The 24,511-nt window shown below is 49.8% G+C and overlaps 1 protein-coding gene and 1 long non-coding RNA gene across 26 annotated transcripts in view; one reads left to right on the top strand and one right to left on the bottom strand.

The window, feature by feature from the left end:
• Nucleotides 1–24,511, bottom strand: part of LOC135298584 (uncharacterized) — a 250,881-nt gene that overhangs the window by 19,311 nt on the left and 207,059 nt on the right. For 9 of the 24 annotated variants that reach the window (XR_010360570.1, XR_010360573.1, XR_010360566.1 and 6 more), the window contains 5 exons: nt 10,058–11,694; nt 6,144–9,702; nt 4,277–5,891; nt 3,401–3,514; nt 2,404–3,142 (listed from right to left, as the gene is read on the bottom strand). This is a non-coding gene — a long non-coding RNA (uncharacterized LOC135298584). Of the gene's footprint in view, nt 1–2,403; nt 3,143–3,400; nt 3,515–4,258; nt 5,892–5,960; nt 9,703–10,057; nt 11,695–24,511 lie in introns of those variants that run through there. The other 15 variants (XR_010360571.1, XR_010360581.1, XR_010360577.1 and 12 more) reach the window with 15 other exon arrangements.
• Nucleotides 1–24,511, top strand: part of ANTXR2 (ANTXR cell adhesion molecule 2) — a 77,854-nt gene that overhangs the window by 38,143 nt on the left and 15,200 nt on the right. For both annotated transcript variants that reach the window (XM_064416325.1, XM_064416326.1), the window contains exons 11-16: nt 2,657–2,735; nt 4,984–5,079; nt 9,464–9,505; nt 10,060–10,155; nt 13,067–13,234; nt 14,129–14,209. In XM_064416325.1, the coding sequence (XP_064272395.1) occupies nt 2,657–2,735; nt 4,984–5,079; nt 9,464–9,505; nt 10,060–10,155; nt 13,067–13,234; nt 14,129–14,209 (562 nt within the window). The remainder of the gene's footprint in view (nt 1–2,656; nt 2,736–4,983; nt 5,080–9,463; nt 9,506–10,059; nt 10,156–13,066; nt 13,235–14,128; nt 14,210–24,511) is intronic.

Here is a 24,511-nt window from a genome sequence, read left to right as displayed (position 1 = left end):
GCCGTGAACTGTAAATGAAAGGCAGTTTTCCCTAGTACAGTGAGGCAGGTTTGAAGCACAGGCTGTACAGGTGCACATGTTAGGGCTGAGGTGGAGGCAGAGCCGTGGGGTTTGTGCTGCTGTGCCAGCTCTCTGATTCCACCTCCCTCAGGTGTGGTGTCAGGAGGGAGCAGAGGATGGGAATGAGCATCCTGCCTCAAAGCCCTGGAAAGCCACTGTCTGTGGGCACTGCTGGGTTTGTGAGGAGGTGTGAGCAGGGCTCCCCTGCCTTTCCCTGGGGCCTGGCCCTGCGGCCCTGTGTGTCCAGCTGCACAGGGAGGAGCTGCTCAGCTCTGCGTGTTCCAGGTGCCAGGCTGCAGGATGGTGCTGCGGGGGGCTGCAGCAACAACACTGCCCAACTCTTGAGGGGGTTTATTTGAGGGGTCCTGAGGAGATATCCCACTCTGGGCAGTGTTCCAGAGCTCAGCCCTCAGCTGGGATCTGTGCTGGTACAAAACTAGTACAGCCTCACCCTTCTCTGGTGAACCGGGGCTGTGCCCAAGGGCTGTGTCCCTGGCTGCAGGGACAGGAATGTCTCTTGACTGGACTGTTCTGAGCTCCACTGGAGGGACTCGGCCCTCACACAGCAGTGACAGTCACCAGTGGGAAATGCAGGGGCCCGAGAAATGGGATTGCTGCCGCTTGTCATTTTCATCTCAGAATATTTTCAGTTTCGGCAGAATGCAGAGCTGAAAGCCTCACACACGTGGCCGGTTGCTGGTAAACACTGGGGTGTGTTTGTGTACGCGTCTGTCCTGAGCTGTGTGTGAAGGAGTAGCAGAAACAGGACACCTCTTTCTGGGACTCCGGTTTAAGGGGCAATGTTTGTATGAATCACAAGTACCCACAGCCAGCAAACAGGTGGCTGCTCAAGAAATGAAAGGATGTACTGGGTATCCCCAAGAGCCATGACAGTCTCAGGGAAGGAGTGCTTTTGTGTGTTGACAGGTTCATCCTTTTGAAGATGAGGTAATTATCTGTGTGAGTTCACTCTGTGGCTCCCAGAACGGAGCGGGTATGATCAGCTCCAGTGACATCTCCAGTGGCTCATCCCTGCAGCGGTGTATCAGGGCTGCCGCCCCGCAGCGTGTCCGTGCTGGAGCTGATTGCTCAGTGAGCCTGCTCCCTGGGATCTGTCAGCGTGCCCACAGCGGGAGCAGGGCCGCAGAGCTGCGGGCACGGCGTGGCACAGGGCACCGGGGCTGGGCAGTGCAGTCCCAGTGGTGCCTGTTACAGCTGGGCACGGTTACTGTGTTGCAAACAGCGAGGTGAACAGTGGGCTCCAGCCCGCTGGGGAATCCCTGTGTTTCACAGAAGTGTCACACAACCCAGTGAGCTCAAGGACATGTCAAGGTCCCCAGGATGCCAGGGAATGATCCTTTGCTTTAGTGTGGCTTACATGTTTTATCAAGGTGTGTTTCGTGTCCCTGTGTTGCTCCATTTGCTAGCAAAGACCATCTACTAAAACAGCCTCATTCTTCACTAGTGGCATTCCAGGCAGGATTCAGAGGGCTGCCAGGGCACACAGGGCTGCTGGGGCAGCTGCAGGAGTGTGTGAGCAGCTCAGCCTGGGGGTCCTCCTCTCCCCCAGAGGAGGCAGGAAACCCTCCTGCCCTGAAGTTCCAGGAGTGTTTGGCCAAACCTGAGCACAATCTCCATGCTGGAATTTCCCCCAGCATTCCTGATTACAATGCCAAAACAAGCCATAGGAATGAAAAATAATAAAAAGCACCACATCTTAAAAAAAGTCATCATTGACCAGAGTTTCACTGTGGTTTGATTTATTGCTCTGCAAGGGAATCAAATAGATTTGGTTTTTTTATTGGTTCTGATTCACTTATTCCAGTGAATTCCAATTAGAAGGAAATTAGAGTTATTCTTTCTGTTGGATCAATTATTCAGAACAGAGATCATTTAAAAATGAGTTTAGTGGAAGCAACTCACTTCATTTTTGCTAAAACTGAAGAAGAAATGAGCCAAATTAACTAAAATAGCTTTGAACTCCATATTGACTGCAGTGTTTGTGCCAGAATAGAAACTCATGACATGTAACAACGGTGTAAATGATTAATCGTTTTAGTTCATGGATATCTACATTTTTATTTAATTACATCTATGCATAACATAAACTGTCTGAATCCTGGGAATCCAAGCCAGAGAAGCTGAGGAGTCTTATTCTGTTTAACATCCACCATGTGTTGTTTTCTTGTAGGGTTAATTTGTAAAATGTAAACCACATACTATTTGTGTGCAGTGTTCGGGGCTATTTATAGCAAGTCCTGACCATTTATAATTATCCGACATCTTTAACCATAATGTCTGTGTGTGACTAAGGAGATGGTTATGGAACAGACAAAACAATGCTACTTTTACAGCTGAACTTCAGTTTATTTTACAGAAAACTTCTGGGAGTATTTTCTGCTCTGTGGAATGGGGAAGGGGTATTCTCTACTTGGACAGCTCTTTGTCAAGGAGACCAAACTTATTCCCAAAGATGAATAAGCACAGGCTTCCATTTCCCCTCTGAGCACACTCCCTGTGGAGCAGAGGCTGTAGGTACAAGAGCCTTTCTTGGCTCTTCCATGGCTGCTCATGTTTCTTCTTTGTCTCTTGGCAGAACCCTGGAGGTTTTGGTGAGTTTGAATGAAGGCCAGTCTTTCATGTCCAGCTCGTTAACCATCACTGCTTCGGAGTGTGTAAGTGAATGGCTTCTGTAACCCCTTGTAAAATCTCCACACCCCGTTTCTTTTTGGACTTTGCCATTGCAAGACCTCGGAGTACAAAACCTCTGCTTCCACTTTGCTGTGCAAAGCTGTGTCTTTCCAAGTACTGGGAGGCTTCCCTGCCCTCACAGACCTGTCCTGAGGGCCAGGCGTGACAATCAGCTGGGGCCCATTTGGCACGGCTCTTCCCATTGTAGGACTGCAGGGAGCAGATGGGCACAAGCCTGGCCCTTCAGCCTGTGTGTGGAGAGAGGTTACAGTCCTGCACAGGTGCCAATGCTCTGTAACTCTGGCACCTGAGTGAGGAGTGGAGGCTCTCAGCTCTTGCTCATCTGGGCACACAGCCTGTCCAAGCAGAGGCCAGAGCGTCCCACTTGCACCTGGGAGGGAGGCAGTGGGAACATCCTGCTAAGTCTGATCACAGGTTATGGAAGAGATAAAAACTGCTTCTGGGAGAGACCACACACTTGTGCAGCCAGTGACTGTTCTAACTTAACACAGGAATTTTCTACTCTCACTTTTTTTGCTGTCCTTTAATTCCTTCTATATTACACAGGACAGCTGGAATTTGTGGAGGGAGACATGAGCCCACAGTGTCGAGCATGTGCTGTGCACATGGGCCTGTAAATGTGTCTTACCTCAAGTGTGACTGGAGAGCAGCTTTTCCACTGGGCGTGGAGCACAGAGAGAATCTCTTTTGCCCATCACCACACACTGCTCCCAAGAGGATTCCTTTGCTCATAGATCAGTAACTGAAAAGAGAAAAAATGACATTTTTATTCTGTTCATTTAAAACCTCACAATTTGTGCGGCTGTAGAAATCAGAGATGGAGTGCAGCCCTGCAGAGTGAGGATGGGAGGCCTTACTGAGCTGGGAGCCAAAGGAACACAGAGCCCAAATCACAGTTCTCTGTTTCAGGGCCTCTGTCAGTGAGCAGCACGCCAGCCGTACACCTGAGCAGGGTGGCTGAGGGCTGTGCAGCACAGGAGCTGCTGCAGCCCAGCTGCAGCCTGCCTGCACCACAGCCCTTGCAGAGGAGGCAGCACATGGTGCCCCTGTAAGAGCTGCCAGGAGTGCACAGAGAGGAACAGAAAAGCCCTGACACAAAGCAGCTCAGAGCGAGGTGCTGGGCACCGCCTTCCCACTGAGCTCTGCTGCTCTGTGCTCACAGCCTGTCCTGGCAGGAAGCAGAGAGGTACAGATGTGCACAGCAGCAGGAAGAGCTTCTCAGCAGCCTTTTTTGTCTCTTTCTGGTTTCTGCTCTTGGCCTGTGCTGCAGCAAAGGCAGCTCCACACAAGAACTGCTGTTTCCATAGTAGCAGATGGGCAACTCAAGAAATGGGTCACTGCTAGAACTGCTCACTAATTCTGGGAGCTGAGCAGCTGACGGCTGACTGGGAGATGAGTTACAAGTTACAGCCTCCCAACAAACACACGTTACTGCAGTGAAAACAAACAGAATCACCCGACATTAGGCACCCAGGCACCACTGTACCTGTGTGCCTCACTGCACCTGGGATATGGCTCTGTTCCACCCCCATGTGCAGTGGAGCACCTCTGGGGCAAGACTGCTCATGCAGTATCCCAGTCTCAGTGGTTCCCTGGGTCGCTCCTTTCCTTTTTTCCCCAGCTGAAGTCTGAATAACTTTTATTTTCCTAGAGATGCTGTTGTGTTTCTGTCAGTGTTGTTCCAAAAGCCTAAAGTGTAGGAATAAAGATGCCCCCAGGAAGTGGACTGGAGGCGTGGGAGGTGGGCTGCTCAGTTCTGTAGTTCAAGTATTGCTGGAAGCAGGAACATTCCCTCCTTCAGTTTCAGGTTCCCACAGCACGGCTGCAGGGAGTCAGCGTGCCACAGTCTGTGCAGGGGTCTGGGTGATCAGCATCAAAGCCTCACAGGTGTACTGTTTGTAGGGACGCCTACAAACCTCCCTGCGTGCTCCCCAATCCACTTGTGAGACCTGGGACCTCATGGAGGAGAAGGGCACCTCTCTGTTATCCACAGGCTTAGGATGAGACTTCCCCTTTGGTGTCTGATGGCTCATTCCCAGCAGGCAGTGGGCTCTCTCTTTTCCTCAAGGTGGGCCTCGTTCTGATCTCAGGGCTATCAGTTTTATGAGCTTTACATCAGAAGGAAGCCCCTGGGCTGAGCAGGGCTGTCGCTGGCTTTTGGGGCGAGCGGGTGTTTTGGGGACACTGACGCTGTCCCTGCTGTCTCCGCAGTCCAGTGGCGTGGCAGCGCTCATTGCCGTCCTCGTGCTGTTGCTGCTGGTGGCGCTTGGCCTGCTCTGGTGGTTCTGGCCCCTCTGCTGCAAAGTGGTGAGTACAGACCCTGGGGAACAGCCCCTGCACCCTAAGCTGGGGTGGAAACAGATCCTGCAGTAAACTGTGAAGTGATGGGGAGGCAGCTCTGGGGGGGCTTGTGACAGGCAGGAAAGGGCTGGGGAGAGCAGCTCCAGCGCTGGGGCTCCACTGGGCATGGCCCCGCCTGTCTGCGTCACGTGCACAGGAACCAGCACCAGCATGGTGCTGATACTGGGAATGGGGTGGCCTTAATGGTGTGCAGATGTTACCCTGACATCAAGGACCACTTTAAAACTGCTCTCAGTAAAATTGGTATTTGTAGGCCATTAGGGGCTCTCAGGTTGGAAATCCCTATTTTTTTTTTCATAATCCCTGCACACATCCATCTCTTTTATCTGAGTGTGCTCTCTATCCTCACCCCAGCAGCAGCAGTGTTGATCACTTTCCTCCTGCCATTCCTTTCTGGGGGAGCAGGGAAGTTTATTATTCATTCAGCTCAAGGACAGCATGGAGGACTTGGGAAATGGAGATTGCTTCCCTGGTCTGGGTACCTGTTCTTGTCTGGGGCTTGTGGAATGTGGGGCAGAGAGGAAGTGGCCTTCTCACTGACCATGCTGCAGCCCTTGTGACCCGGGGGGTCCATCGGGCCCCTGGCTGTCCAGGGCAGGAAATCTCAGCCTCCATCTGCACCCTCACAGTCTGGGCTTCCTGAGGTGAGAACAAAAAGCCTCGCTTGTTCTCATTCACCACAGCACAGGCCCAACAGAAATCCAGGGAGCTTCCTGTTAGTCACCTTACCTCCACTTGGTTTCATATGATGAGCCTCCCTATGGAAAAGGAACATGGCAAATCAGTAAGAAGCAAACTACTGGTTTTATTATTAAAAAAAAACTAACCTTGATTCAGAAACCAGCTTCATAAGTTAAAATTGCTACATGAAACACTCCAGTGAATAGTTCTATATTATCAATTTTCAGCCTTATAAAACCATAGTTCTTCAAATGTTTGTGCCCTCTGTGTTTCCTCCCACCTCCTGTGGGTACTATTTTGTTACTTCAAAAGAAAAGGCAATCTTAGACCTCTGCTACAGCACTGCTGTGTTCCAGGCCCACACGCTGTTGCACTGAACCTGCTGCAGAGCACTGGTCCTTCCTTCTGGTTTTCGCTCAGTTCCTGCCCTTCTCTCCTGCCCATGAGGCCTGGACATCCATCACTGGAAGGGCCACTTGTGGCTGAGTAGTCCTGGGCTTCAGGGCAGCGTCCCTGAGGAGAGAGGCAGCATTAGGGCCGGGCAGGACCTGCTCTTCCCTTCCTCTGGCTCTGCTTCCCTGGTTTCCTGGAAGAAGGAGCAGGAGCACAGGAGTCAGATTCCAATGGAAAAGAGAGGTGCAGGGTGTTGTGGGCAGAACAAGTGTCTGGAGCCAGGCGGGTGTGTTGTCCCCTGCCTGCGGCCCAGCTCCATCCTGGCTGGGGCTCAGTCTCACAGCGTTCCATGGTGTGAGTCCCTTGGACACTCAGAGGGTGGGGCAGGGGGACTCCTCTTCCTTTTCCTTCCTTGTCCCCCACTTTCAAGGGTTTCACTGTGACAGTTCTGTCACTTGTCCTTCGCTGTGGAACATATGATTGCAGCAAGCTGGCTGTAGGCTCTGAGCTGACATCTCCTAATGCCCACATAATGGAGCGGCAGAGAAGTGTTAATGAGTGGATCAGAGGCACTGCTGCCTCAAGCACCAACTTCTTTTTTTTAATGATTTTTTTAAAGAAATCAGTTCTTCTCCAAACTCAAACCTTCATTTTTTGCAACTCACTAAATGAGATGGAGCTTTGCCCTGAGAGACTGGTGATAACACCAAACAAACTGAGGAAGCAGCCCATATCTCCATGAGGATGATAAGACAGCAGCATTATTCAGAGGCTTTGTCACTGAAACAATCTGAATCCAGCTTGGGGAAAGTTAATTTAAAATATTCAGGTCTTCCTCTGTGCAGATCTGTGTGCAGCTCCATGCAGAGCTGCACGTGTGCCTTGGATTTCTCTTCTTCAGAAACAGCTTTCTAATGATTTCACTTGGAATATCACACGATTGAATAGAATCCTTGTGTGTGCACGTGTGATTCGAGTGTGTGAGTGTGAGAGCCTGTGGAAGCATAAGGATGCAGGCATTGACATTCCAGTGCTGTCAGCAGGGTGAGGAGCTGCTACTCAAAGCAGATTATTTTCTCACACCACTGTCACTTTTAAAACAAGTTTGATTTTCTGAAGCCATTAGAAATAACAGCTAATTAATGGATTGCTTGGCTTTAAACTGAATTTCCCCTCAAACTTCAGCGAGTTCAGGAGCTGGCACAGGATTAGATCCTCCACTTGAGGAGATGAGCAAAAGCTGCCACTGACTATTGCCTTAGGAAGCCACAGTAAGCTCAAACAAGTCAGGTTTCCCTTGATTGTCAGGGAGGGAGCTGTAATTCCTACATCCCCAATGGGCACAGGGCCCGCAGGAATTCCATCCCTCATCACAGAGAGGTTGGCTGGGCAAAGCTGTCTGTGTCCAGACAGATGTGAGCCTTCAGAGTGGCACAGCTGTAGATGGGGAAGGGCAGTGCCATTTCATATGGGGGCACACAAATCCACCCAGAAGGACCTTCTCCTGTACAGCTGGCAGGCCTGACAGAGACTGTTTTGGGATGATGGTTAGGGACAGGTGAAATGGAAATAATGACAGAAATTAAACAAGGTGTCCCTTCATTGAGAGAAAGCGCTGCTTTACTGTTTCCAGTCTCCTAATTGCTTTCAGCAAGAACTGAATATCTCCAGGCTTTGGCAAATCCAACTCAGCATCCAAGTATCTCTCAGGATCTGTCTCACGATCCCTCTGTGTTGCTGTTTCATGTACAGTTAGGGTAATGATAGCAGTGTGGCTCTCAGGAATGTTTCACTAATTAAATAATTACTTTCTGTTAAGTATGCTGGAAACTCCTGATGACTAGGAAGAAAAAGTGTTCAGAGCTATTTAAAGAAAAGTAATGTCTGGCATGGTTTTGCAACATCCTAACAGCAAAGGGATGTCTCAGAGTTGAAACCTACAGGTCACTTTCCAATCCATCCAAAGCACTCTGAGCTTGACAAATGAGCCATTCCATAACTTAAATCTGAAGGGCTGTGGAAAGCTGGTTCCAGGGGTGCCATATGTTATTTCTGCTATTGGGCAGAATTCCTTTATGCATTGCTGAAAGTCCACAGCCTGTTTAGGCAGTCAGTAGTAACTGCCTGGGTGGCACTGAGAAGTGAAATGTAAATCAAGATGGAAAACTCTACTGATCAGAAAAATATGTTTCTTTCATGCACTGTGCTGACTGTCTGCAATGGTATTGCTCATAGGCAGTGTTTAATGAAAGTACTAACATTAAATAGCACAGAGTGACTCAAGTAAGGCATATTTCAATTAAGTTACTTAAAGCCTGTATTACATTGAGTTGTTTGTCAGCATGCGCAGTTTTGGATATGTTTGTGTAATATCAAGGCATAGCAAAAATGGACTCCTTGATATTCAAGGTGTATTTTTTAGTCATTTCCAGGCAATCCCAAACCCAAAACATGGCCCAATGTCACCAAAAAACTTAACAAGGTTAGCTTGCAAACCTGCTTTTCTCGAGGAGGAGTGCCTGTGCATGCAGTTCGCAGCCAAATCAGTGGAGAGGGTCCCTTGCCTGCCTCTCCCCTGCTGGGACTGTCAGTGCTGGGCATTCTCTGAGCTTTAGAGTGTGGATGTGGCAAAGGGAACAGGAAGAGACTGTAGGGAGATTTAAATAGAGGTGTAAGAAATGCTCCCGGGAGTGGGCTTCACCCGGAGCAGTGTCAGAAGTGTGGGAGTGTGACTGCAGTGCAGGCACTGCACAGTCATGGAGCTGGGAAATGTGAGGGCTGCGGAAGCGTCCAGGACATCCAGAGGTGAAGCCTGAGCTGCCAGAAGGCATTTCACACTTGTCACTGGGCCAGAGACTCCCCAGCCACACAGCAGCAGCAGCGGCAGCTCGGCCCACGGCTGTGCAGGGCCTCACACAGGCCTCAGACGCTTTTCCTCCGGGATTGCTCACGGACTCTGCGGGGTCTCGGCACTGGCTGTCCCTCACGGCGGCTGAGGCTCATCCGGCCAGGAAGCGCGGTGGCAGACACGTCTGCCCAGAGTGTCTGCAGGCAGGGATGGCAGGTCTGGCAGATGGATGGTGGTAATTTCCAGAAGGCCTCGCTGATGGATGCCCAGGGGAGCGGGCAGCAGAGGCTGCCAGCTCGCTGGCGGTTGTGGGGGCTCGGGTGGAAGCAGGTCACTCTTACCGTGGTCTGTTGCCTTTGGCTGCTGCCACTGCAGTGCCTTATTCTTTCCTATGTTTGGCTCTTCCAGGTCATCAAGGATCCCCCTCCACCTCCGCCAGTCCCAAAAGAGGTATGGTCTGATGGTGCTCATCTTACCACGCTGCTCACATAGAACCGCTCCTGTGCTTCCCTGTGCGCCGTGTGTCTGGCTCCTTGTCTGAGTGCTGCCAGAGAAAGGACTGCCCCGGGGGTGCCTTCAGAGGAGAACAGGGTTGCTGAAGTCCAGATCTCTGCTCTGCCTCAGCTCAGTGCGGCCTGAATTAAGTCCTGATCCAAAGAAACACTTAGGGCCTTTATTCCAAGATAGCTTTGTTTTCCACATTCTGCACTGAAAGCAGAAAGCTTGAATAGCCCTTGTCCAACACATAAAGATTCATGTAGGACTTACGCAGTGTTTTCCCCCTGCTCTGTCATTTCAGACACTGAGGAATTCCCCTTAGAAGGGAATTCTTCTCCCTCTTACAGGCAGTAACGCAGTGGAGGCTCTGCTGTCCTCAGTGTTTGCACCCCTTTCACAACCAACAGGGTACGCTCTGGGAACTCCAGTGAAATATATAGAAAAGACATTCACTGTGTGGGTGGAAGCATCTTTCAAAAGTAAATACCATTTGAATGTACTTACAGGAAGAAGAACCAGAGCCCTTGCCTTCCAAGAAGTGGCCCACGGTGGATGCTTCCTACTACGGTGGACGAGGAGTTGGGGGAATTAAGAGGATGGAGGTTGGTATGTTTTGGAGATGGCAGTTCCCTCAAGCACGAGCTCTCTGAGGCTGCAAGTGTGGAAACAAAGACTTGACAGTGCACTGAAAATACAAGGCCATAATGTGTGCTTGTCTTCCCACTGGCATAAGCCTTGGAAAATTTGTTACCATATCGAACAATTCTGACCTTGCCTCTGAAAGAACAGCTTTCAGTAGTTCCATTTGACTGGGACTTTAAATAGCTGCCTCAAGACATGCTCTTTCCATCACGCTAATGAGAAAGAGAGAGTGAGAGCCTTTTCTGCGTGTTTTGGAAGGAATTACAGTGAAACATAAGTCCCCCAAGTGTGGGCCAGCCAAATGCGCTGACAATGGTGACGCTGAGGAGAGGCTTGATCCCAGAGGGACTCGCAGCGACAACAGAGCCTGTCTTTGAAGAGACACGATAGCATCATGTTAATTAAAACAGAATGAAGAATGTGCATCCTTATGGGCACATCCTTATGGCAGGTTTTGTAGTCAAGTCAGCCTATATGGAATGTGCAAAGCAGTTCCTAACTGCAGTCCAGGAAGCTGTCTCTGTCTGAAACACCCACCTCGGCCATACTGAGGTGTCTTGATGAAACTTTAAAGATAGTGGCCTAATCAGCTTTGCTTGAGTACTTTTTAAATGCAGAAGCAGAGCATGCAGGTTTGAAGCTGTGTCACTTACATGCATTTTCTTCAGCAGTTCAGAATTGCTAATTTAGAAGAGCTTCAGATTTCACAGAAAGCAAACATTTTGTGCAGTGTTTTTCAGAAGCAAACTAGGAAATGCATTCCAACATCAAGAATTACAAGCCTGGATTTGAGGGAAACTATGATAGCCTCCAGGAGGGGCTCCCAAATGGGATCCTGCACAATGGAGCAGAAACCTCATGAACACAAGTGACATCAGGACCACAAAGAAAGACACGTTCAGCCCATGGCAAAAATGCAAATGAGGGTAGAAACTGATGATTGGGTTAGAAAACCTTTTCATCTGTGGTAGGAATTTTGTGCAAGACTAAGGGCTAAAAAAGTTAACCAACTGAAATTCCTGCCAGCGTAATCATGGGCCCTAGAAAAAAGCCCCCCCCTCTGTGGGGCTGTGGCTCTGTCTGTCCCTGAGACCCCAGTGACAGGTCTAGCTGGACACCGATGGTCAGTGCCTCTGGGTTTGAGTGGGGAGCTTCACCTCTGCCTTGCCGTGTCTGGGGTGGGCTGGGAAGATGGGCTCAGGCTGTTGGGAGAGCAGGACAGTGTTCACAGCTCTCCCTGGCTCAGAAGAGCACGCTGCTCCTTTGGAGAGTTGGGGCAGAAGCGAGAGAAAACACCCCAAGGGAGGTTGTTCCTTACCTGGCAGGTAGAGGTGGTTTCTGTGCCATGGCCAGTGACAAACTTGCTGGCCCAGTCATGACATTTCTTCCATGTTTGCAGCAGTCCTTGTGGCATGGAGTCATCTGGTTTTTATTGCTTCTCTGGCCTCTTTTATTCTGCCATTCCTCCGGCATCCTGATTCCTCTGGCAGCCTCCCCTTCTGGAGAAGGGAAGGGACTGAACTCTCACCCTTGCACTTCCCACTCCTGTGCTGGGGCAGGTACCCATCCACTCCTGCCTTCCCCACTCGCTCCACCGCTCTGTGACAGTCCCACATAGCTTGGGCAGTGCTGTTTGCTCTCCTCGCTCTGTCTTTTGGCATTGTTTCCGGGTTTGTGATGTCATTGCCAGACCCCACCTGTTACATTAATTAATTTTTATGTCAAAATTGGGTGGTCAGATTCCACCACTTCTGGATTCTCCTGGGTGAACTGGCTTCTCCCTGAAGGAGGAGTTAATTTTTTCAGTGAGATCCACCAGCTAATGGTTTTAACAGTGTTTAAAATACATGTTAGCAGCCACATGACAAGCCCTGTACAAGTGCCATTGATCACAGTGAAAGACAGGTGTACAGGGGCCTCCTGGCAGGCCAGATCCCAGCAAATGGCATGATTATGGCAAGTCTTGTTGAAATGATCCAGGCCACTGTCACTAAGCACTCTCAATCTTTTAGCTGTTACTTTTTGGATGAGAAGGGAACCGCCTTGTCCAGGCTGGTTTCTGTGTGCAGTACAGCAAACACCCCTGCTCAGATTGCTGCATGGTGCCTGCAGTTACAAGGTGAAAGAGGATTCCTGCAGCAAGGTGAATTATCCCTCTTAGTGGGGAGGTTTTTCCATGTATTTCATCTCCTGAGGACAGTGAGTACAGTCTGTATGGAAGTGGGAATATGTGTCTGTCTCCCCAGCAGTGATAACCCTGGTTTGCTGCTCTTTCAACTGCATATGATATGATATTATGTATATATACACACACACTTGGAGCAGTGTAACATACACAGTTAACATTAACATACACAGTGTTGCATGTTCTGCATGCACTTAGGCAGGGTAGGCAGCTTCACCTGCATTTCTGCAGTGTGTATCTTCCTGCAGGACAACATGGAAAACTGAGCAGGTTCAAGGAGCTTCTGCCCAAACCTCCTTAAGCATCACATTAAAACTACACTGGGGTTCTTGAAAACTCTCTGGGCTAGGAGACCTGGGTTCAGAAATCTTGCCTTTCATGGGTGCCAGATTAAGGTCTGGTATTTTAGAATAAATCAGAAGTAGAAATTACATTTTTTTATCATTACTTAGAGAAGATTTCACAGATTCCCTGTCGCCCATGTGAAGCAAGATAGGATTTTCTTTCACTACTGAGACTTACTTACAGACCTTTACCTAAGACTGTTGTTACCATAATGAAGAGGTAGTAATCTCCTCAGCACCTCCTCTCTCGTTTATCCAGCACTTCTTCCAGATTTATCCTGTTATTTGCAGCATTGTCCCTGCCCTGAGGTGCACTCACATCTGAACTCTGCCTTTCCTCAGGTGCGCTGGGGCGACAAAGGCTCCACAGAAGAAGGGGCCAGGTTGGAAAAAGCAAAGAATGCTGTGGTGAAACTCCCAGAAGAACCAGAAGAACCTTTTCACCCTAAACCACCTAAACGAAAGCCTACCTCACCAGCCATGCAGCAGAAGTGGTACACACCAATCAAGGTATCTGTTCAGTCTTTGGAATGATTTGTTAATAAGGGCTGGATTCTTTGTGCCTTATGCAGGCTGAGCCGTGCCTTACTTTCCAAGTGTTCCCATTCAAGTGCAATGTGCTATTCTCGAAGGGAACACCTACTCAGCAGGAATGGCAGGAGCAGTTTGTAGCCCTAAATGCAATACTTGATCATTACTGCCACGTTCTGTTTGCCTCCCCTTAAAAAGGGACATATTGTACAGTGACAGCATTAAAATCTATGGGGGCTTTGTTGGCTTAGTAGAACTAATTAAACCCAAAACTGCACAGTTTGTAGCTGCTACACTAAGTTTTAAACACACATTGTCATGACAAACCAAAAAAAGCAAAAAATTATATGAAACACTGTAATGCAAGAGTTCTGATAAAAAGTGAATTGTTCTATCTGGCTCATAAGAACAGTGCTCTGAGTCACCTGCAAACAGAACACAAGCACTGCCTACAGGCAGAGGGTGGGTCTGCAAACACCTTGCCTCCTTTAGGTGTTAAGAGCAGAAAGCACCCAGGTGTAGGTGGCACTCTGGGATACTGCTGTCTTCCCAAGTGCCTGCGGGTCCCTAGTGACACCCAGAAAGCCCTGAAGCCGTGATGTCCAGGCACACAGGCAAGGCCCGGCACCATCCGTGCAGAGCGGGATGCTCCTAACCGGCTCCGCTCCCCGGGCAGGTGAGTGCCCTCCCTGGCACTCCACGTGGGCAGGAGCAGCACCACAGTGGTTGTAGGGGACACAGGCCAGGCTGAGCTCGGCCTGCCTGGCTCCAGGGAAGTGGAGCTGCACTGCAGGTGCCCAGGATGGCCCGGGCAGCCCCCATGCGGGTGGCGGTGCCGCTGCTGCCCCTGACTGAGCCCCTGTGTCCCCGCAGGGCCGGCTGGACGCGCTGTGGGCGCTGCTGCGGCGCCAGTACGACAGAGTCTCGCTGATGCGGCCTCAGCAAGGAGACCAGGTGGGTGCGCGGCGCACGGCCTGGCGGGCGGGGGGCCACCGCAGTGGCACACGGGAAGGGTGACACACCGCACGATCCGTGTGGCGACAGAGGCGTGGCACCAGCCTGGATGCGCGGCACTGGCACAGGGTTCCTGCAGGCAGAGGGAGGGGTGCTGCATGTGGTGTGTGCTCAACAGGAACACAGCCCGTGCAGGGCAAACTCCTGTCACAGGCACACAAATCGCTCTCACACCCAGTTGTCTGTAACTGCAGAGGCTGGCAATAATGTCCGCGCAAGTTGCTTCCTAGAGCTTTGCGCTTCCGCACCAGTGACACCTTTCACAGAAGAAAAAGGTGAGGAAATGTGTTTCTCAGACACTCCTTTCTCCTCAAACATCTGTGGCCACTGAAAAAGGGGCCTCTCACCCAAATGCTGCTGAGGACACAGAAGTGCTGTTTGCACCTCTGACAGTGAAACCAGATCAAGTATTTTTGATTGCTGCTCCTCAGGAAAGTGTCATTTTGAATGTCAGCATTACCTCCTGCATCCACTCAGCTTCCTGTTTGTGGCACTTGGCAAGAGCCACGGGAGCAAATGCTTTTCCTTAAGCAGGATGGCACAGGTCACAGTCTCACGTACTACAGAGCCCTGTCTATGCACCATACAACATGAAGGCCACAGAAAGGATGAGAGGGCTGAAGGGAAGGGAGTTACATGGGATAGAATGGGAGGTAACAGGACTTTTGATTATTTTCCCCGGATGAAGTTTGGTGCTGTTCAAAAGAATGAAGAGGTGAGACTAAGGTAAGGCCAGTGTTGGAAGCAGCAGAATGGCCAAGTGTCATGCTGCAGGTGGAGAGCACAGCTGGATACAGCTGTTAGCATTGTTACCGTGGCAGGTTAGTCACTGTTTGCATGAATGATGCATGTGACATGGAGCAGCAATAATAGCAGCAATCTACACACAAAATACATGGCACAATACAGTTTAACAGGTAAATTCAATGTGAACAGGAACATAGAAGGGGTGCCTGAAAAGGCTAAAAAAGTGTCAATCAGACCCTGATTTGAGGATTTATGCCCCTAAAGGCAGGGAGTTACTGTAAGAATTGCCCTGGGGGCAGGCTTTGCTGAGCCATTGTGCAGTCAGACACCTCCCTTCCCTGGGCCTGACACTGGCCAGCAACACTGGCCAGCACCTTGGCTTGTGAAAAAGAGCAGTAGCTCAAGGGAAAAGGAGTGATATTTGTGCCTAAAGGAGTGGTGGGTCAGATGTGACCTGTGTCACTGCAGAGTGCCATTTCTGTCTGCACAGTGTTTGCCGTCTTGGGGAAAAAATGGTATCTTTTTCCTAATTCCTAACACACTGGGTGGAGATCCCATGGTGGGCCCTTGGTGTGTGTCAGTGCACAAGTGTACATGGACACACACACACACACACACACGCACGCGCGGAGGCGTGGAGTTGTTCTATTTCATCATCTTTCTGTTACTGTTTAAGAACTTGTCAGTTCCATTCGTAAAAGAATTCACTGCTGAATTGCAGTGCTTGATCAGGCAGCTGAAATTTAGGCACGAAGTACCAAAGCAGAGCGAGCTGCTGGTGCATCCCCGCGCTGTCCCGGCTGTGCCGTGCGGCAGGCGGTGTGAGGGCCGTGCCGGGAGGCTGCCAGGGAGGCTGGAGCCCCGGGAGCCGCGGCTGCCGGAGGCGGGCAGCGCCCAGGTGTGGGCACACCGAGCAGGCTGCGGGCACAGCTGTGTGGCGGCCGCGGAGCGCGGGGCAGGCCGGGGCACGTGGGGCCCGGGGGCTGCAACACTAAAGGTAGCACGGCTTGGACACAGCTGCTCCCCAGCTCGCCTCAGGCACAAATCCAGAGATCCAACGCGGGCTGGCTGTGCTGGGGGCCGAGGACATGCAGCCACTTCAGAGACAGCTGCACGCCGCAGCAGCTGCGCCGGGCTCCCAGTGAGGGATGAGGACAGCAGGTATGGATCGAGGGCCCCACAAACAGCCTCCATTAAGCCACGAGCGCTTTTGAAGGGCTCCCATCAAACAGAGCAAGTCCGCAGCAGGAGATTTCGGCTGCAGAGCCATGTGGTGTTTTCTGCGCTAACAAGGTAATTTATAAATGATGCATTACCCTGTCTCTGTGCTCCTAGCTAGACTTCCTTTCTTTTTTTTATTAAAGGGGCAAAGAAGACTGAGCCACAGCAGTCTGGGCTACTCTGATAAACCAGTTCAGTGTCCAAGGGTCTGTACTGAACTTCTTTTCCCAGGAGTCTGGGGCTGCCCAGGAACACAGTCTGGCACAGGGGCACAGTGCCAGCCTCAGGGGCTAGTTTTTCCTCTAAAACCTTGTGTTTGTTTTCCAAGTCACAGTTTAGCACCACAAGGTGATCACCAGCAGTTTCGATTCTTTGTCTAAGCTTGCTGTAATGTAATGGTGGCTGAGACTCTGATCCTGTGTGCATTTATGCACACAAACATATTTAAGTCCACAAATAGCTCATGGCACTTGTAGTGAAGATTTTTCCCTATCAGGAGAGAAATAGGAGTCAGTGGTAAAAGCAAAGAAAGACTGTACTTCATTCTAAAAGAATCAGAGGAGAGGAGAACTATAGAATACTTCCAGCTTGCACTTCCATGTACAAACCAGCCTTTTTAAACAGGAAGACACATGTGCTTGTTTTTAAGCCTGTTAGTATTTGCCTGCTTTAAAGGTCTTTTCTAATAATGGCTGCAGAGTTACCACAAACATCTGTTTAAACTGTTACTTTTGAACATCTCTGCATAATACAGAAGTAGTACATTCTGCACGTGCAAGATGTGGCTAGCAGTGCTCCCTCCAAAAGGAAGCTCCTGGTCACTGGAGTCACGGCCTCTCCGTGTAATCTGAGCTGCTTTCAGGAGGGTCTGGCTGGCTGCCTGGCAGGTGCCCATCCCGACTAGGGTGGCTCTCCTGGCAGGCGGATTTGCTGTCAGTCAGTGGAAGCGGGCGGGACCATCTTGCTGAAGAGAGGATGTTGTGCTGGTGTCAGGAGAAACAGGGATATTTTCCCAACTACGTAGGCAGCAGTTCTTGGCACTGCCTCCCTTGGTGCAGATGAGTCTGCTGCTCTCTTAAACAAGCCTTCGGGACTCATCCCTCTGTGAGCATTGATAGGAATGAGAGAACAGGAAGAAACCAACCTGCCTGTCAGTTCCAAGGCCATGCGACACAGGATGACAGCCATGGAGAAAGGAGCGCCAGTGCTGGGGGCAGCAGGGATGTGCCATAGGTGTCCCACAGCTTCCCTGTCAGCACACGAGCAGTGCAGCCCCCCAAGCCAAGCCAAAGGAAACCTTTCCCTGGGCAGGGCAGGGGCTGGTAATCACCGAGTGTTTCACTGTGCAGGATTCCCAAGCAACAAGCACATTTGTTTTCCTCATCCTCACGACACCTTTCTCATGAAGTGAGCTGCAGTAGAGTGATGCACCAGGCCCGTTTCCCCTGCCCAGATTATTCCTCCCCTGCGAGCTGGCGGCGCAGGGCAGCTGTCCGAGCGGCTGGCCAGGATTTGGGAATGGCCGCTGAGCTAATCTCCAGGCTTTGCAGATGAAGGAGGCAGCAGATAACAGGATTAAAGTTTCCCGACCCAGGGTTTTCACAGCCCGAGACGCGGGCGGAGGGGGAGACAGAATGACTTCTGTCATTAATCTTAATTGATTGCCAAGAGGTTTTTAATCTGGCTTATTAATTAGGAAGGTCCTTAACACACTGTCTACATATCAACATCAGATGCTCTTTTGGGACTTTGGGGACATATGGCCTATCTATATTTACATTCACACAATTTACACATACATACATCGCTGTATGGGAGCTGCTCGCACGGGTAACGCGCACGCAGCGCCGAGGAAGCGTTTGCATTCATACACTCTTCAGCAAAAGGGGATGGAAATGAAAAAACACCTCGCACAAAGGTTGCATTTCCACACAATGAACACCCATACCTCTGTTTATACTGATATGTGTATTCATCCAGATCAATTTTATGTGCCATTTATCTAGATTAGCGTTCAAATGGCATTCTTGCTTTGGCAGATTTAAGTGAGAGGTCCATGTGTTCTTCCACAGCACGTTTAAAAAAGTCTAGGCTGTGGTTCCACTGCCATTTTGGAGGAGATCAGCACAAATACTTGATACAACAGAGTCAGGTGATGCTGGAAATAAGTGACGAGAGCCAGAGGGGCTCTGACATGGGAGGCGGTGACAGAATGAGGTGAACAGAACTAGGCTGGTTTCCCTGTCACTGGGCTCTGCTCCTCTAACCAACAGCAAAGGCATGTGAAAACGCCTTGGAAAAGCTGTTTCTAGAAAGTGAGTTTCTGTCTCACCTGGCAGGTGTGCTATCACTGGCCATAGCTGTGGCAGCCCGAGCTTGTTCAGTCACCCAGGGTGAGTTGTTACAAATCTGTGGTGAACTGCAGCTACTGGGGTTCAGAGGATGCTCAGATGTGCCCAGGCCCTGCCCAACCCGGGGCTGTAAAGCCTGTAAGCAGTTGCACATGTTAATTCTTTTATGCACAACATTATCCAAAAGAAGGCAGGTGGAGGGACCTGTTTTCCCCTACAGCTCTTTAAAAGTTGGGAAGAACTACAGCAGACCTGCTGCATGGGAGAGGCAGACAGTGGAGAAAGGGAGAAGAAAAAGTGATCCAAAATTACATCTATTTCCTCCGATCTTATTACTGTATTCCCATTAGTCAAAATTACTTTTGTTCTTAAATCAGTTTTTGCACGTTTAAGTGCATTCTGAACTACAGATCCATAAAGTGTTAACAAAACCCCTATAACACTTCAGTTGTTTGCATTTTGAACTGGCCAGGTGTTCCCCAGGCAGAACATTTCCTGACCACTGACTGTGGGCTGGCTGTGTCACAGCCTCCTGCAGTTTAAACACAGGCTCCAAGGAAGGTAATGCAGATCACAGCGATGGTTACCGATGCTGCTCCCTTCACAGAGGGTTTGTGGGTGCACACAGGTCTGTCCCCTCCCAGTCATTCCGAAAAGAATTCTGTAACTTCTGGGAACTGGTGGCCAAATGCTACATGAGATCAACCACTGCAGTTCAGGTGGGCTCAGCTCCTGCCAGGCTCCAAGCCGTGCTGGACAGGTGACCAACGAAGAGGAGCAGTGTCCCTGACCTGCAGCCTCAGGACAGGTGACACATCTGGCTGTGAACCTAACCTTGGGAATGGGGTGACTGCCTTCCTAGAACAGCACTTCCCTGCTGCAGCTTTGTGGGTGCTCTGGGGCCCTGTACTGCTCCTTCCTAGGTAATGGTTGTTCCTCGGACACATTTCTGTCTGCAGTTTTCTCCCATAGCCTTCCCCTGTCTTTATTTTATTAGTCCAGCAGGCCACACACAGCAGTGTAAAACAGTTTGAGCCTATGAAAAAGGAGTAGATTTTCTTGGAGTTCATTATCATCTTTTTCCAGTGGAACAACAGAAATGCTTTACTAGTGTGAAATAGAAGTTCCCTTTCTGGATGCAAACTGTGCCTGTCTGAGCAGAGAGGAAGTGAAGGTGCAAAGCACACAGGAGTTTGTAACATGTTTTTTATCTTTCTGTACCCAGGTAGATGGATGATATTTTATTTTACATTATAGTAAAACAGAACCTACTAAAATCTGGAAAGGCTATAAAATGATGAACAGAATGAGCATATTATGATCCAAAAGAAAATTGGTTATTTAGAATTGAACATTCAGAGCAGTGCCCAAGGCTCTGAGGATATCACTCCATTCTGGGAAGGATGTTCCCAGCCCAGCTGAGCACCCCTGAATTTGGGAATCCCCCAGAAGCTCTTGAGTTTCCTGCTCACCCACGAGAGACAGAGAGGACATCTGAGGGCACCCCCTCTTCCATGGGCTGCTTCCCTGTCTCTCAGGACTGCTTTGCTGCCCTGTTCCCGTCTCTGTTTGCCCCCTTGGGGAGCTGTGAGTGCCTACAGCATCTCTGACAGCCCAGCCACAACCACTCATTTGCTGTCATGCCTTTACTAAAACAACATCTCTAGACAACGGCTCCCCAGTGAAGTGGCCGGGGAGTGATGGGAATGCTGGGAAGGCCCCTCCCAGCCCAGCTGCTCCTACACTGGAGCAGCACCGGTTCCCTCTGGTGACATCAGTGTGTCCCAGCAGGTGGTTACAGGTCATCGGGGCCCATCGGCTCCATGATTACGGCAGCTCAGTAAGGTTTTTCCCTGCGATACCAACATTTACAATAGAAAGGAAGGGTGTTTGAAGGATTAGGAGAATATAATGGATATAACTTTTCCATTGTACATAGGAATCTGTGCATTAGAACTGTGGGAATTCTCTGAAAGAACTCTTCCTCTTTCCTTAAATTTTTCCTATGCTGATTGTAATTAAGGCCCTTTCCTCCCAAGCCAGCCACATGCCCAGCTGGCACCCTGTGAGTGCTCCGAGGAACTCTCAGGGCATGTTTGATGTCAGTCTGTCCTGATTTATAAACTCATAAATGCTCTGCTTAGAGAAAGGAGAGTAATATTAGGTTTTGGCTCGAAGAAGTCAGGAGTAACGGAGTGTGCTGTGTCCCCTGCAGCAGCAGGAAGGATGTGCCTTCCCACTGGGCCATACATCCCTAAATGCAGTGTGTCCTCTGGGCAGAGCAGCGGGGCTCTCTCAAGGGACAAGGGCAACTGAGGCACCTGTGCAGAGGTGATGTGAGCCCCAAGTAATGAAACAAGCGCGTGCCAGAAGGGGGAAGGAGAGCTGCCCCGGTGAGCCTTGAGTACCAGCTGGGAGCAGAGGGTCACTGCTCCAGCTGAAGGGGTTCACAGTGCATTTCTAGGGGGTGAAAATGCGAGAGTTAAACTGTAAAAACCATGACAAGGGCATTTGGGGCCAAAGAAGAACAACATAAAACAGGTTTTTTCCCATCAATACACTCTTACTTGTTGTGAAGCTTAGGGTGCAGAGATTTCACCTTGTACACATACACAAGCCAAGCCAAGTCAGATCTTACACCAGTCTAGAATGAACTACACAGAGCCCCCTGCATTTATCAAGGACTGCACTCCTTAGGTAGAAAGTTGTGGCACGGAGGCTTTGTTCTTGAGATGGTTCTGAAGAGCAGTTTTATGAATAACTTCTTCACCTGCTGCCTTCGGGCTGAGCCACGTGGCACCCCCTGTCAGCCAGGAGAAACACTGGAACTGCTGATCCCCTGCTTTGTCCAGTGCATGCTCAGGGATGGCATTTGCCGTGCTTTTGCCAAAGGCTGCTGTCACTGGAGGTGGCCTGGGAAGGCCAGTTTGGTGCTAATGAGATGGCTGGGAGAAGGGAACTCTGCAACAGCAGCGGGAAACAGTGCTCTGGGCTCGCTGCCACTCTGGGATTAGGGTCTGTCCCTGACCTGTCTGACACAGTCTAAGCAGAGTCCTCAGCATCTGCAGCTGGGCACCTTCCTGAGCATGCTCCCACTGGGGACCCTGTGGGCACAGAACTTGCAGGAGCAGCAGGAGATGTGCCTGTTCGGGAGATGACACTGGAGCATGTGCACGGGGGTGGCCTGACCTGCTCACACCTGCAGTACAGCCATGCTGCCTGGTGTCAGAGGAAGGGCTGGGCTTCCTTTGCCACCAGGGCTTCAGGTCTCTCTGTTGCCATGGCGTAAGTTCGGTCACGCACCCCAGCTTCCTGAGGCTGGTATTTTCAGATGTGCTACTCAGAGCTATTTTAAGGGTTCTTCCCACTGCAAGTCTGTGATGAGCATTAGAGCTTTAAAGCACTGCTTTGGGAAGCTATTATCAGTAGGTATTAATTATTGAACACTATACCTTCTGGAAAAGTTGTTTCATCACTGGAAAGTGACCTTGCTAGAAGAGGCAGAGGGAAAGAGAGGCGTATGGTGCCTCCTGAGAGCAAGTGGAGTGATGCGTGGCAAGAAAAGACACTAAAGATTTATTGTCTGTGGCAAAAGAAACACAGATCTCTGCTTGTGCAGTAAGTGTTTTTGACATCATACGCCATAAAGAGTGATTGGATGCTGTAGTTAAAAAGTGTTTCACTGAAGGGAAATAATAGACATTTTCACAGTGCTGTGTCTATTAAGCGTCCAATTGCATGGCTGTGCAGCTGAGCTGGCCCTGATAACTCCAGTGTTGGAGTTCAGGCAGTTCTGAGTTAAAAGGCAGCTGGATGATCCTGAGAGAGGACTCGGAGAATTTATCTCTCTTGAAAGAAGACCCCTTTTGACCTTCGCTGGTACAGGTTCTTATTGCCTGACAGCACACCACTGGTCAAGTTCAACATCAGCACTGTTTGGACGCCTCGCATGGAAATTTAATTCATTAACCTGGCCCTAGCCTTTTCCCTGGAATTTCTCTTTTTCCCAGCTGTTAGTACAGCAGTGCGCTTGTCTCACACTGACACTGGGAGTTGGACTTCTCCCTTTCCTCCAGTGGTTTAAAAACCCCATGAGAAACAGGCGTTCAGTTTAAAATAAAAGCTGGGGGGAAGCCAGAACTCAGGCTCACCTCTCACCCTGTGGCTGCCTCTGCCAGGCTGGAGAGCGCGAGGTGTGGCCAGAGAGCTCCTCGATAAATCATCATTAAGTCCACGTGCAAACACAGCAGCCAGGCCCAGGCGCACAATTAGGCACCTAATTGTGGTGAAAATGCAACTGCACACTTTGCTACAACAGCCCCGTGGCCTTGGGGGCTGTTCCAAACAGGGTGCGGGGATGGCACCTCTGGAAGGGTCCTGCGAGGGGCAGAGGTGTTCACAGTGCTCAGACAGGAGCCTGCCCAGGCACAGCCCGGGCTGGGGTCGCTCCTCCTGCCCACACCGGGGTGGTAGTGATGGAGGGGACAGGCCACAGCATGGGTGTGTCTCCTCTGCCTCTTTTTGCTGCTGTTTCTTTTTCTTCCCTTCAGCAAGGCAAAGAGGGGAATACCCTGCCAAGTGGGATCTGTGATTCAGATGACAGCATATGAGTGTGTGGCTGAAACTGCAGTGAGGCTGATTCCAAAGGAACATTCAGTTTAAAATAACGCTGTCACTGTTCAGGGACAGCATTTTCCATATGAAAATGTCTGATCTGGGAGTGTTGTCAATGCCATGATCCTAGGGGTGCCAGACTGTTCAGCCACTGCTCCCAGCAGCAGGGCCCACCTGAGAGTAGCAGGGAGTGACCCAGGAGCTGAGGCCAGGCGTTTGGGGAACAGCTTTAGTCTCTGCTGTTGTCTGCACAGGTGAGGTGCCACCAATGACTTCAGTTCTGTTTACTTGTGCCAAAAACTTTCATCCTGGACAGGAACGCTTAACAGCCAAGGGAGGAGCCCAGTTCCCAGTCAAGAAAAATGAAGTACACTTGTCCTGTGCCTGTTCAACATCCTATGATGCATTTTCTGTATTTTTAAGTCCTGTAAAACCAGCAGTCCCTTCTCCTTGATAGCATGCAGGTAACTTCTGAGAAGGAATTTGAAGGAATTCCTGATTTGGAATTGAAAACTTATACTGAAGGTCTGAGAATAAGACCTGTTGGAGAGAATCTACTAGCCAAGGAGTGAAGATACAGTCTTACATTAAAAAAATCATGGAACTACTAAAATTACTGCAGTTTTTAGTTTTAAAATGCACGTAATTTGTACAGTCTGAAGTGCAGCTCAAAGGAACTCTGTCTGTGTCAGGGGATCTTCATTAGGTTTATTCTATGAGCACAGTAAAACCAGGATTTCTATACAGATTCAGGAGGAGAGGCTGCCTGGGCCTCATTTCTATTCATTTTCATCCCACCTGCCATGGTCAGGCCATCAGCTGAGAGGTGTTTGTGTTTCGTTCTTATACTTAACCCTCAGGAAAGCATCCTTTTGCTTAGGAAAAACGCAGTGTTTCACATGTTTTGCAGTTTCTCACCGATGCCTCCAAAGAACGGGTCCATGTCCCAAAATCCCACCAAAAAATCCAGCACCAGAGTATAGGAATTGTACCTATATTTGGGAAAGCCCGTTTCATTGTTCTTTGATCCAGCATAGCTGCAAACACAGGGTTAGAGACACACCTGCACTTGTAAGCTTTTGCATCCCTGTCTCAGGATTTCCCATCATTTATTACCATCTCTGTGATAGAAGAGGAACTGTATTTTCTGATTGTCACTACCAAGTCTGCACTGATTTATTCCTATAGGCTCTAACAGAATTAAAATCTTAATTAAGCTTATGCCACTTTTTTCTTTATTTTAATTAGGAACAGCCAAATCACTTGTCTGGGGGAAGGAGAAAGAAAAAGATAAAGAGCAGCAACACTT

Source organism: Passer domesticus, chromosome 4, assembly GCF_036417665.1.
Source record: "Passer domesticus isolate bPasDom1 chromosome 4, bPasDom1.hap1, whole genome shotgun sequence".
Taxonomy (NCBI): domain Eukaryota; kingdom Metazoa; phylum Chordata; class Aves; order Passeriformes; family Passeridae; genus Passer; species Passer domesticus.
Note: the sequence above shows the minus strand (reverse complement) of the source record. Positions and strands in the feature narration are given on the sequence as shown.